This window comes from Aspergillus multicolor (assembly GCF_047715735.1).
Source record: "Aspergillus multicolor strain CBS 133.54 unplaced genomic scaffold BDW74scaffold_35, whole genome shotgun sequence".
Lineage (NCBI taxonomy): Eukaryota > Fungi > Ascomycota > Eurotiomycetes > Eurotiales > Aspergillaceae > Aspergillus > Aspergillus multicolor.
The window spans coordinates 57,411-70,261 of NW_027395986.1; the positions used below are offsets into that span (position 1 = coordinate 57,411).

Genomic DNA, 12,851 nt, shown 5'->3' on the forward strand with positions numbered 1-12,851 from the left:
TGAGAGGAGAGAATAGCGATCAAGGTGCTCAGAATTGAGGACCCTTGAGGAAGGGGCACGGTATTTATAACCACGGCATTGTTCTGCAGAATTCCGTTGCTGATCCAGAATTCCATGGGCCAGACGATCACAACTCACCGAGAACCAGCGAGAGAAGAGAGCTAAGCTGGGAATTTGTCATGATGGAGGGGAAGGTGCGAGGAGGCGGGGACGACTCAACAAACACACCTTGCGTCACTCCCGTTCGTCTCCCCTCCTGCTCGTCTCGAGCCCGCTCTTTCTCCTCCATCCACGCCAATTGACGTTCTACGAGCCTCACTTTGTCTGCTTTGTCTTCTATGAACCTTCTACCTCGTTCTTTATCGCCGCAAGCACCGCGACATGACGAGCTGGGAATGTTTTGACGATCGCAGCTATGGAGGGGCGGAGGGGCAGAGAGGGGCAACCCCAGCCTCACCAACGAACCGGATCTCCTCTGGAGTATTTCTCCATCAACTCGACGCGAGCCTGCGCACGGAACCAATCGCTTCTGCCCGGTCCTGGAGCTAGACTGCAGCTGGGCTCTTCTTCAGCCCGACACTGCGAAATGTTCCCGGTCGCAACTGTCCTGCAGCTCAGCTCCTGATTCCTGGTTCCCGAAACCAAACGCCGCCGCCGCAAGTATTTGTCACGGTCAATATATCATGCATGAAGGAATGGAGGAATGGAGGAAGATGGGGCAGCGGTGATAAGCTCTGCTGTCGATCCGCCATTTACCCGATTTATCACGGCGAAGCGAGTACGTCGATTTACGACGCTGATCTACACCGCGGAGCTGAGATGTGGAACTGAAACTCAACTGCTATGGCACAACCATCTTTTTGAAGTTTGCACGCGAGGTCATGGCCGAGTGTCTGTCAGTGCACCTTTCTCTACCATGAAACACCACAACCGAGAACCATGCGTTTATGGAGCGAAACGGGTTTCTGCGGCTTTGGCTACGTCAAAATTCCGGTGCAGCATGATAAGCGTCTGCCGTTGTCGAAGCTGACATGGCGTCTAGAACAATTCCAAATCACATCTGCAGGATTCACAAAAAACAACAATAAATTGTCCAATTGGCTAGTTTCTTTTGACAAGCTGATCCTGAAACGCCAGAGTCGAAATGACATGCGCCTACGGAGTAGAAACATCGAAAGCCCGCCAATTGTGTACGGTCATTGAGGCCAAGTCAGAGGCTCGGACCCCGGCCAGGATGCACACCGTATATCAGGATCAGGATCGTCGTGACAGCGGACTGCCGTAAGCGCATGTCAATCCTGACTAAATTATCAGCCGCTTGGCTAGTACTTCGTTCAGCGTCTTGGATGTACTCTGGATCCCCTCAACAGCTTAGCTGTCACGCCGAGCGCGCTCCAACTTATCCGCGGCGCTCTTAGCAGAGTTAGCACTTTGCTCATACCTATAGCTAGGTAGCTGGAGCTATCCCGTCCGCTAGGTCCTCCGAAATAGCCCCGCAGTTCTTACCTGCATTTGAGCCGCCATTCCACCTTTCGGATTCTGTCCCCCGTAGATCGTCGCCTCCGCATGCTAGGCCTCCCTCGCATCGTCCTTGGTCACAAAAGCTGCCGGCGCATCGGTCGAGACTGGGGGAAGACCTAGCGCTTTGTTCTTCTCTGCGATTGACCTGACTTAGTTAGCAATGGAGCCTGGTCCGGGGGCTTTATTGAATGCCCGAGTCTGCCATAAAGCAGAACGTCAACAACAGCCTCCTAAGCTGTTATCATAGACCAAGACGACTGGGCATACCTCCATCTCCTCAATCTCCTGCGTATCCCGCATCGTAATGTGGCTCCGGGTCTTTACTGCGAGCTCGTCTAGTTTCGCATCGAAATCCATCTGCCCCGTAACAAGCGCTTGTGCAGTCTCCTGCATCGGGCCCGTTGACCCAGTCAATTCGCGTTCAAGTTGGCCGATTACCGAGACATTTTCGGCTGTGATGCGTTGGCCACTTTCCACTGCTTGCTTGAGGTCGTCGATGGACGGGAATTCTGCTTCAGACGAAGACATGATGGCGATTTGGTTTCTATATGCTCCCGCGTGGCTTGAAGAAAATTAGATGGTAAGAAGCGGACAGCTCTGGGGTTTGTCGTGTTTGGAGTGGCGAGTCTGATGTCAGTATCGCCTAAGAAGAGACTCGCCGAGGAATTAGATGGCATCGTGGCTAACCACTTTGTAGATAATCCCTGCCGCAATGACTTGACATGAAGCTCTGCTAAGTACACTTATGAGTCCTTCGATGCAAGAATAATGCTAAGTGAGTACATTAATGTAAAGCTGAGCTCCGCTACGATCTTGGAGCTGGGTCGTCGCCGCCGCAAGAGACGACGATTTCCTACTTTTCCACCTCCGGAACAACGCTTGATTCGCTCAATAGCACAGCGTCCTGATACCTCTCGGTGAACAATCTCAGTCTTTTACGATGTATAAATCCGCTCTATGCGCCTCAGCGCTTGCCGCAGCCTGAAAGAGCCCATCGTTCCCGTACTCGCATATCCCTCGTGTCACATCTACTCAGGCGTTCGTCAACGGTCAGGGGCTGCCCAACCAGGAACTATGGCTCGTCTCCTAGCGGCGGCTTCGGCAGAATGAGTCTCGACTCTCCCCATATCCCCATCCTTCATCTGCGAGTCAACGAACGTACGATGAGCTGTCAACGCCCGGCTGCAACCTTTGTACACAAATGAAGCACCAAGTACCAGGAAGGCCGGTCGCAATCGAAGATACCTTCGAATGTTACTGTCACCGGAGGTAGAAGTAACTCTGCGTGATGGTCGTGATACTGTAGCATCTCTGCCGCTTCACTCAGAATGGATGTCTATGAACCGTTGTGGTTGGGTTCGTGGACTTATTTGAGATCTTCATCGTGGAACGCATGAAATGGTTTCTCCAGCCTAGCTGTGTCACTAAGCTTGGCGTGTGTGACTGGATAGAGGCTGGGCTCGCGAACCTGCTGCAGTATTGACATGGATTGCGGTTGGTGTGTCCAGTGCTTCCTGACGGAGGTTGTGGCCTGAGAACTAAGGCTGCGTGGTGTTGACTGATAGAGGTTCACGAGGAAATCGAAGCTATTCGGCACGTGGTGTGGTCTCAACTGATACTCATATGTAAGCTTAGAAAACCTTGTCAGTCCAGGTTAGCATCAGACTTTGCTTGCAAGGGAGCTTACGGCAGACGCGGTATATATATTGCTTACTGTCATCCAAGACGGCACACCGACGGCGCATTTGTCTGGTGTAGAAGAGGGAAAGATCATCACAAAGTAAATTCTCCTTTGACACCTTCGGCCGTGCTCATTACTACTCAGAACGCAAAAGAAGCCGGGATGACCGATCAATTCCTGGCCACAGTACCGGTACCGCTCCGAGTTTCCCTTGCATTGCACCCACCTCGATATATGACCGTCCCCGCGTTCAAGTCAGCTAGGATGTTGCATTGAAGTCATATGTTTAGGGTGTAAGGACTGGCCTGTTGAGACTATCGGCCTGAGACGTCTCAACGAACGGTTAGTGGCTGTACCTAACGAACATCGATTATGGTGGTGTTGCGATGCGCAGCACCGTGTTGACTTAGAAGGAGCCCCTTGCTTCTATTCTCGTATTTGTGTTATGCGTTCTTTCCGTGGACTTCATGGCCCAGATGACTGACTAGCTACTGTGTGCCGGAAGTTGTTTTTGTCCATGACTGAGATAGACCAAAACAACAATAAAATACCTGTGCAGCAGCCTGCAAGGTGGCACTCACCTCAGTCCGGAAGATTCCTTGTTGTGTTTGGAAAACGGAGATTATGAGTGGCTGCCTGAAAGCTTGTCTTCAGAGCTTCACTGTCTTTCCCAGGCTGCACGCTCTACTTATTCACTCAACTTCTAGCCACTACCCCCCACAAATCAATGACTCAAAACCTGCGCACTCTCTCTCTGAACTCATACATAATGTCATCGGAAGTCATTCATCCGAGATAGCATAGCATAGCCAGCCTGACCTTATTACTTCGAGATGGAGGACTGCCATCCACTGTCGTAAGCTCTCTTCCACAATCTCTTGCTCAGATCTCGTTGCCAAAATGCTTTCAATTCGAGATCTACTCAATCCTGAGGAGGAAACTTCGACAGCTGATTATCCCCTGCCTCCTAGAACTTCGAAGAGAATCAAGAAGGCCTGCACTGAGTGCCGCCAGCAGAAAGTAACACCACTCCCCAAACCCACCAAGACTGAATTACTTGCTTACAGCACTTCTCCATTAGGCTCGCTGCGACGCGTACCAGAGACAGCCGTGCTCGCGTTGCGAGAAGCTCGGAATCGACTGTGTGTTATCAGAGGCCTTCCGCAGAGAACACAAGCGCCAGTAAGTTCCGACCCCTACCTCAGTTTAACAATGCTTACGAGCGACAAGGAAGTACGAGAAGCTGGAGAAGGAGACCGACGAATTGAGGAAGCAGCTCAACGCCCACACTACCAGCCGTTACCCGTTGACCCCCGATACCCCCACCACGATGATGCCAGACCCTGCCGACAGCATTAAGCGCAACGGAGCGACGGATGCCTACGCTGAGGCCAACGACCTCGGACACATTGAGTCTACTGGCACTGATAGCTCCCGGCTTCTCTTCCCAGACGTCGCTCCCGATGCGCTGCCTCACCTTGCCGTCGCGACCCTCGAGAGCAACACATCCAACGGTTCGAAGCTCCCCGACATGGTCCCGGGATCCATCTACAAGAACACCGCGAATGGACAGACGCGTCCTCAGCTGATGCACCCCCCTGTCGGCATGGGCCCGATTTTTTCGAAGAAGAAGGAGTACGTAATGGCTACTGGGCTTGATTCGGGTCGCACCCTCCCGCGTACCCTTGGCGGCGTGACGCTGAGCGCCGATGAAATCGACGAGATCTTTGGGATGTAAGTCGCAGTTGATAATTCTCAAGCAGGCTCTGACCCCTGTCTACAGTTTCTACCGCCAATACGTCGTCTTCATGCCTTGCCTCGACACCGAAAGCCCCCCGAACCTGACCTACGAACAGTCGGACTTCCTCTTCTGGACTATAATCGGCACCGCGTCTAGAACCTGCGCTAAGAACCCCACGGTCTTCCCTGCCCTGTCCAAGCATATCATTCAGATGGCGTTCCTGTCCCCTTTGTCCGATTGCGGTCCTTGGAATATCGTGCAGGGGTTGCTCCTTGTCCTGAATTGGCCGTTCCCCAAGGGAGATGGCGGGATTGACATCATCTTCCCTCTGACGGGATTACTTCTTCATGTTGCGATGATGTATGGAATGCACAACCCGGTCACTAGCCACGAGTTCTACAAGACCAAGCAGCCCATACCTCATATTGCGGACATCAGTCGTCGCTCGGAGCTGTGGGCTTATACTGTCATTACCTATCAACGGTATGCCGCATCTACCTTTGTCCATCCCCTACGAGCGACTAATGTGATATAGTGCATGCCTGATGAAAGGCCAACCTCCTCGTCCGCTCCCGGACATGGCCCACGACGTCAACCAACGCAGGGCGCTGTATCAGAACATGTCGCCGCACGTCCGAACCCGGATGAAGGCGCAGGAAGTTGTTACCCAGTGCGGTGCTGCTGTATCTGAATACGGAGTCCTTACTTTGGGTGCGGCGGACGAGGGTGGATTGGATCTACTTCTAAAGTCGTACGAGCAGCGCATCTATGACCTACACATTGACTCCACCACATGTAAGACCTCTACTCCATGGCCCATTCGAAGCTAATTTTGTAGGGATGGCCCGATTCGACATCCTCGTCGCCTGCCTCAGTGTCCAGGGAATGCATTTCCTAAAGATCCATACCCTTTACGCCGACAACCGCTTGGGCAAGCTAGTAACCGCCACGTGCGACGTCATCGATGCAGTTGAGGACATGGCGCATGAACTCCCCTCCCTGGCCGTCTGTCCGTCGCAGGGCTGGTTCGGGCTCCTCCTCGGCGGTGCTATTCTCCTCCGCATCATCAAAGGCCATGATACCGACGTCGTGGACTTCGGGAAGGCTAGAAACTACTTCATGAAGGCACTTAACCTCGTAAAACTCATGGTCGTCAACAACGAAGACATGCCTAGCAAGGTGGTCGCCGTCCTGAGCCACCTGTACAATAGCACCAAGGCGTTCCGCAAGCCCGACGGCAGCGTCATGATCAATCTCCGCATCCGCAGCCGTCTCGCTCTCTGCCCGATTATCGATGCCATGTGGTGGTTCAAGGATGAGTTCGAGCCGCCGTTACCGAGTGCCAGTGAGTACAATAGGACCATCCTTTATCAGTGCTAACCATCCTGCAGGTGCGGAAGAGAACACCGATAAGTCACTGGCTGCCTCGGAAGGGCAATCCTCTGCCTCTGCCAACCACCTTTACGATGATGGCTTCTGGACGGACCTCGAGTGGGCTCTTAATATCCCCGAGTAATGTGAGCCGGGCGTAGGGCTGCGGTTTGACTCGGGTTTTCGTTTTTTCCCTATCAGATGGCGTTCGAGAACATTTCTATTGGCGACGGTTTGCATTGGTCTCTATCAAGTGGCGTTCGAGAATTTTCCTTGTCAGCAACGGTTCGATTCAGTCTCGGTTAGAACGGGTGGTGTCAAAAGCTTGTTCGAGTTCTTCGACGGCAGAGGTTGGGCCGTTGGATAGATTGCGATTCGGGTTGCTGCTCCGCGTGCTTGTCTGGAATAGGCAGGTGGCATAACTGGAAGAGTTTTGACTTGTTGGAACATGAGCGCGTGGCGTTCTGGGATATCAGCCACTATTTTAAAGCGAGAGATAGTGTTCACTTCATATTTCGCCATGACAATGTGTTCTTATCCAATCCATCCCTGTTCAAGTTTGTCCCGAGGCATGTGGCAATGGCAAAGGCAATTGCGGAGGAGTGTCTCACACCAAAAAATGGCCCCATGTAACATTGTTATCTGCTAACCGCCTCTAGCCTGTGTTTCTGTCGCTAATAGGCCGTTGGGGTTGATCTTGCTTTTTCTGTGCTAAACATCGCAGCTGACTCTGTTACAAACTCACAATTTGCCTCTGTGACCCATTTCCCCGCGATCGTCATCCATGGTCTCCAGACTACGAAGTACTCCGTAGTTCCTCCCAGGGGCAGTGCATTTCCACGCGACAATCTCGGATTCCGAGATGCGCTCGAGACGCCGGGCGTCAGCACCGTATTGCCAGCCAAGGAGCGATAAGTCTGGGCTAGTGGTGGGGCGGGCTTGACCTCGAGCTTCGCTAGCTTATCGCGCACAAGCTTGTCTCGCCAACGTTGCACTCTCCGCGCAGGGATCATAAGACACTAAGCCACTCGAGACGCTCGACAGCCCGGACTGTGCCGTGCCCGCCCAGATAAGGATCGCCTAGCCTGCTTTGGGAATCAGGTCCGACTCGAACGCCTCCAACGGTATACTGGCGATACTCCGTAGACTGGGACTCGAGTATCTGGGGTAGCAGTGGGCGATGTGGTCAGATAAAGGTTGGGTTGGATTGCGCGACCTCAATGGTCACGACTCGAGATTTCCTGCGACTGTGGTCGGGCAATAACACGCTCTTACACTCTGACTGGCTGGACTCGAGCTGAGGGGCGGTTGTTGTCGGTTCGCTTTGACAGAGTGAATAGATGAGGGCGCGCGATGCGACTAAAGTCGGTTAGATAGGTGGTACCTATCTTGTAGTTCAATTGATAACGACATTAACTGATGGCTTGAGGCGAATGCTACCCAGCAGATAAGCTGCAGCAAGGGCGCTGCCTCGGAAAGTGAAAAGGGCGCTGTCCTCCCCTGCACCACTTGCTTTTTCCTCTCCAGCTCTCCTCCACCTCGTCTATTTCCTCTCCTCCCCTCCCTCTCACTGCGTGCTCACACTTCGAACTCATCGCGAGTTCATTGAGCCACCATGGAGAAGGAAACTCCCGTCCGCGTTACGTCCGCCAACGACTCGCTCCCCAGCGACGACTCCCCCTCCGGTTCCGACACCGTCGAGCAGCTGAAGCACCTCAAGGAAAACCACCACTGGGATCCCAACCTCCCCAATGAAGTCGTCGACGAAGTCAACGATGCCCTCCACGTCACCGACAAGGACCGCCGCGCGTCCGTCGCCGCGAGTCTCCTCGAGAACTCCCCCTACCCTGAAGTTCGCGCCGCCGTGCCCAACATTGACGAGGGCGGCCACTCCAACACATTCCGCGCCTGGGTGATTGGATTGCTGTTGTCGACCGTTGGATCGGCCCTCAACATGCTCTTCTCCATGCGCCAGCCATACATTGTCATTCCGTCCTACGTCTGCCAGGTCGTCGCGTACCCCATTGGTGTCGCCTGGGCCAAGGTGATGCCTCACAAGACCATCCGCCTCTTCGGCCTGAGCGTCAATCTCAACCCCGGCCCTTACAGCAAGAAGGAACACGCAATGTCGGTTATCATGGCCAATGCCACTTTTGGTGGTGGTGCGGCCTACGCTACGGATATTCTCCTCGCCCAGCGCGCCTTCTACAACCAGCGCTTTGACTGGGCATTTGAGATCTTCATGTGCATTTCGACCCAGATGCTGGGCTTTGGCTTCGCCGGCTTCTTCCACCGCTTCTTGGTTACTCCTGCTGCGATGATCTGGCCGTCGACCCTCATCAACACCGCGCTCTTCACTGCGCTCCACGACCGCTCCAAGCCTGACCCGGCCAAGGTCTCTGGCTGGACCCTGGGCAAGTACCGCATGTTCCTGTATTGCATGATCGGGTCGTTCTTGTGGTACTGGTTCCCTGGGTACATTGCGCCCTTCCTGAGTGTCTTCGCCTGGGTGACCTGGATCAAGCCCCAGAACGTGGTGATCAACCAGCTGTTTGGCGGCTGGACGGGCATCTCGCTGATTCCCATCACCTTTGACTGGACGCAGGTCTCGGGTTTCAACTTCAGCCCGCTCATTGCCCCATGGCATGCCATTGCGAACACCCTGGTTGGCTTGTTTATCTTCTTCTGGATTGTCACCCCGGCCATGCACTACACCGGAACCAACTTTTCCAAGTACCTGCCCATCAGCGACTCCAGCAGTTACGACAACATGGGCCAGGTCTACAATGTCAGTCGCATCCTCACCCCGGAGATGACCCTGGACGCAGCCGAGTACAAGAACTACTCCCCCCTCTTCTTGTCTACTACGTTTACGCTGTGCTACGGTTTGTCCTTTGCCACCATCATCGCTGTTCTTGTCAATGCAGTCCTGTTCAACGGAAAGGACATCTGGGCGCGATTCCGCAAGGTCGGCCACGAGGATGAGGATGTCCACGCTCGTCTTATGGCTCGCTTCAAGCCCGTCCCGCTGTGGTGGTATGGTGCCATCACGCTTGTCATGGTCGCTATGGGTCTCGGTGTTGTGCTTGGATACCCGACTCATCTCAGCTGGTGGGCCTTCTTCATTTCCTTGATCATGGGTGCCGTCTGGTTCCTGCCAATCGGTATCATTCAAGCGTCGACAAACATCCAGATTGGTCTCAATGTCATCACCGAGTTCGTGATCGGGTATATGCAGCCTGGCCGACCGATGGCGATGATGCTCTTCAAGACATACGGGTACATCAGTATGTCGCAAGGTCTCTACTTCACCCAGGACCTAAAGCTCGGCCACTACATGAAGATTCCGCCACGCGTGACCTTTGCCGCGCAGATGGTCGCTTGTCTCTGGTCGTCCATCGTGCAGATCTGCGTCATGAACTGGGCGCTCGGTGCCATCAGTGACGTCTGCTCCCTGGACCAGCCAAACCACTACACCTGCCCCAACGGCCGGGTCTTCTTCAATGCCTCCGTCATCTGGGGTACCATCGGCCCCGCCAAGATGTTCTCCCCCGGCCAGATGTACGCCAACCTCCAGTGGTTCTGGCTCGCTGGTTTTGCTCTGCCTGTCATCTTCTTCATCCTCGCCAAGCTCCTGCGCAACACCAAGTACGCCGGCTGGGTCCGCTACCTCAATGCGCCGATTATCTTCGGTGGAACTTCCCTCATTCCCCCTGCCACCCCGCTCAACTATCTTTCGTGGGGTATTGTCGGTCTTCTCTTCAACAAGTACATCCGTGACCGCTGGCGCGGGTGGTGGATGCAGTACAACTATGTCGTGTCGGCGGGTCTGGATGTCGGTCTTGCGCTCTGCACGATCCTGATCTTCCTGACCCTGAACCTGACAAAGACGGACTTCCCGGCTTGGTGGGGAACCAACATCGCGGCGGATACGATGGATGCTGCGGGTACGGCTGTGCAGGTTACTGGAGTGAAGTTTGGCCCGGAGAGTTGGTCATAGGCTACGAAGGTGTTAGGTGGAGAGGTGGAAGTGAGTGTGACTTCGTGTCGATAATGCGGGGATATGCTTCTGGTCATGTCATGATTAACGAATATCTTAATTCTGTCGCTTATTGACTACCCTAGCTAGTTGAGATAATGAATGACCTTATGATGTAGCCCTATCCCATCTTGCCGCGGGCCTACTAGCTAACTATGTACATCAAGCAATGTTCTCCAACCAACCCAGGGCATCCGGACCACCCAACCGACTTTCCGACCGCAAGACTTAAACATGGACAGAAACTTGAAACATGACAGATGAGGCCGTCCGTGTCCCTGTCGCAGTTATATTCCGCAATCCATCCGTGACGCTTGTGGAAAGGGGAGACACTCTACATGAAACACCATGAAACGCGCATTCCCGCCCGCCGTCTGCTACCGTATAAAACCTCCCTGCCAAACCCAACTCGACTTATGCAACCAAACCAAGATACCAAGAACCACCAAGCATTCCATTCCTTCCCCTCGCAAGATTCAAGCCGGCCTTGACAACTTGACAATATGAAATCGACGACTATCCTCCCCCTCCTCTCGACACTGGCCCCCCTCGCCTCAGCAGGAAACGTCCTCTGGAGCGGCCTCTTCAATGAGAGTTTTGTCGTGGGGGATCTTGATAAATGTACCTCCCTCCGTTTCTTCCTTCCTTTCCTCTCCTCTCCTCCACTAGTTCCCCTCCATAGACTAACAAGAGAACCTGCGATGTAGGGTCCTGGTCCTCCCAAATCCCGCCTTATCAATGGTACATCCACGGCTCCGAAGAAACAAGCCACTACCTCTCCCTCTCCGACAGCTTCAAAAACCCCAACAGCACCCTCTGCGGCGACGACCAAGGGTTAAAGACAACGCTCGATAACACAGCGTCGTGGAATGGACAGACTATGATGCGCACGGAGCTCATTCCGCAGGTGGAGAGCGGGGTTGATATTGCCTCGGGCAAGTTGTACTACCACTTCTCCCTTAGTGTAAAGGAGGATGGGTTCCCGACGAGTGAGCTCGAGCATCAGATTGCGTTTTTCGAGGTACGCCCTATACCCACCCACCTTCCCCTTTCCTCCCTACCTATCCAGCTTTTCCAGGCGAGCTTGTGTTAACGCAACGTAGAGCCACTTCACCGAACTAAAATACGGCGGATCCTCCGACGCGGCCTCAAACCTAACCTGGTACGCCAACAGCGCCGCACAATGGGGTGTATCGCTAGAGTCGGGGGTGTGGTACAACTTCGCGTACGGGATCGACTTTGACGCCGGGAGCGTGGAGCTATACGCTTCCACGGGCGCGGAAGATCTAGAACTTGTCGTTGAGGCCGTGAGTGCCAGTGCATCGAGCAACAGTCAGGATTGGCATGTGGGTGTGCTGAGGTTGGATAATGGGCAAGATGGAGGTGAGGAGGGCTGGTTCTGGAATGGGGTTTATGTTGAGGAGGGGGATGTTACGGTTGCTGTTTAGCACATGTTGTGGCTGGTTTCCGGGAGGGTTCATGGGGGGGGGCGTGGGGGGGGGTGATAAGGGAGATAGATTTGGGTGTAGGTGTGGCAGATGAGCCGGTCTCGCTGTTTACCTGCACTTGCGCTTGCACTATCCATCTGTTTCGATGTATTTGTATGGTAGGGTATACGGTATCTATCTATCTTGGTTCTTGGTTGTTGGTTCTTGGTCTTAGACTCTTCTATCGTATGCAAATGCAGGAAATGACCTCCGCCTCTATCTCTATCTCTATCTCTATATCTATATCACACTACCTTATAGTCTCAACGCATCGATTTCGCGAGTCAACCGTGACCGTGACCGTGGCCAGGTCTCGTCGTATATCATAGCATGATTATGGTACCTACCATACAGAATCAGAATCCTGGTACATAAACACAAATACCTAAAGCAGCCGACTTCGCCTTGAGGAATTGGAATTGGAATTGGGACGCGGCCAAAACCAATTGCGTAGTACCATATCATGGTATAGCCAGGGGTAAGGCACCACCCACCTGCATTCGTCTTTTCCTGCTTAAATCATGCGACCACAACCACTCTATCATACCCTACGCATTACATTTGCTGGCAGACGAGACCCCACAACAGTCTCGACTCTCGACTCCACCATACCTACCCTACCTTGGTACTCAAGTCCCCAGGCCTTTCTCTCCAGCTCCAGCTCCAGCTCCAGTTCCAGTTCCAATTTCAGTTCCAGTTCCCGTCCACTGAACATCTCCATCTACAGCTTGGATGGGGCCCTTGATCAGTGCCCAGACCTGAATGATCTCTTCTTTTAACATATCACTAGAGTATACCATCTACCATCAGCCCTCAAGTGAGGTCAATATCGCTCTAGACCACGGCCGCTATGGGGGATGAGATGAGGCTAAGGGATGGGTTGAGGCTGATGCTCACGGATGGGCAGGAGGACCTTATCTAGTGAAGGTTCTAAGCTTGAACCCTGGATCTCCGGGTACGCAATGGTCCTAGGCCATGGTCAGGGATCTGTGAGGGAATTAAATCAAACTC

At 53.5% G+C, this 12,851-nt stretch overlaps 4 protein-coding genes across 4 annotated transcripts; 3 read left to right on the forward strand and 1 right to left on the reverse strand.

Moving 5' to 3' along the window:
- Window positions 1-1,159: 1,159 nt before the first annotated feature.
- Window positions 1,160-2,205, reverse strand: BDW74DRAFT_89960 (uncharacterized protein). The gene is made up of 3 exons (XM_073734025.1): window positions 1,789-2,205; window positions 1,507-1,666; window positions 1,160-1,413 (listed from the first exon to the last, which is right to left on the reverse strand). Exons 1-3 carry the CDS (start codon window positions 2,047-2,049, stop codon window positions 1,400-1,402), a joined length of 435 nt encoding a protein of 144 aa, XP_073579502.1. The 5' UTR covers window positions 2,050-2,205; the 3' UTR covers window positions 1,160-1,399.
- A 1,897-nt stretch (window positions 2,206-4,102) lies between these two features.
- BDW74DRAFT_188025 (uncharacterized protein) lies at window positions 4,103-7,014 on the forward strand (the record flags this gene model as incomplete). The annotated part of the gene is made up of 7 exons (XM_073731626.1): window positions 4,103-4,222; window positions 4,284-4,348; window positions 4,433-4,936; window positions 4,986-5,426; window positions 5,479-5,738; window positions 5,782-6,288; window positions 6,335-7,014. 7 exons carry the CDS (start codon window positions 4,103-4,105, stop codon window positions 6,457-6,459), a joined length of 2,022 nt encoding a protein of 673 aa, XP_073579503.1. The 3' UTR covers window positions 6,460-7,014.
- A 751-nt stretch (window positions 7,015-7,765) lies between these two features.
- optB (small oligopeptide transporter, OPT family) lies at window positions 7,766-10,448 on the forward strand. The gene has a single exon (XM_073731627.1). The coding sequence runs from the start codon at window positions 7,930-7,932 to the stop codon at window positions 10,312-10,314; it is 2,385 nt and encodes a 794-aa protein (XP_073579504.1). The 5' UTR covers window positions 7,766-7,929; the 3' UTR covers window positions 10,315-10,448.
- Window positions 10,449-10,708: 260 nt separating this feature from the next.
- BDW74DRAFT_161052 (glycoside hydrolase family 131 protein) lies at window positions 10,709-11,819 on the forward strand. Its single transcript, XM_073725729.1, has 3 exons — window positions 10,709-10,974; window positions 11,061-11,374; window positions 11,457-11,819. The coding sequence occupies exons 1-3, from the start codon at window positions 10,857-10,859 to the stop codon at window positions 11,799-11,801; spliced, it is 777 nt and encodes a 258-aa protein (XP_073579505.1). The 5' UTR covers window positions 10,709-10,856; the 3' UTR covers window positions 11,802-11,819.
- The last annotated feature ends 1,032 nt before the right edge of the window (window positions 11,820-12,851 follow it).

Coding starts and splice junctions, on each gene's coding strand:
- optB (XM_073731627.1), top strand. CDS start 7,930: ATGGAGAAGGAAACTCCCGTCCGCGTTACGTCCGCCAACGACTCGCTC.
- BDW74DRAFT_89960 (XM_073734025.1), bottom strand. CDS start 2,049: ATGTCTTCGTCTGAAGCAGAATTCCCGTCCATCGACGACCTCAAGCAA. Junction 1,667..1,788: donor AGGAGATTGAGGAGATGGAG/GTATGCCCAGTC, acceptor TAACTAAGTCAG/GTCAATCGCAGAGAAGAACA.
- BDW74DRAFT_161052 (XM_073725729.1), top strand. CDS start 10,857: ATGAAATCGACGACTATCCTCCCCCTCCTCTCGACACTGGCCCCCCTC. Junction 10,975..11,060: donor CGTGGGGGATCTTGATAAAT/GTACCTCCCTCC, acceptor CCTGCGATGTAG/GGTCCTGGTCCTCCCAAATC. Junction 11,375..11,456: donor ATCAGATTGCGTTTTTCGAG/GTACGCCCTATA, acceptor AACGCAACGTAG/AGCCACTTCACCGAACTAAA.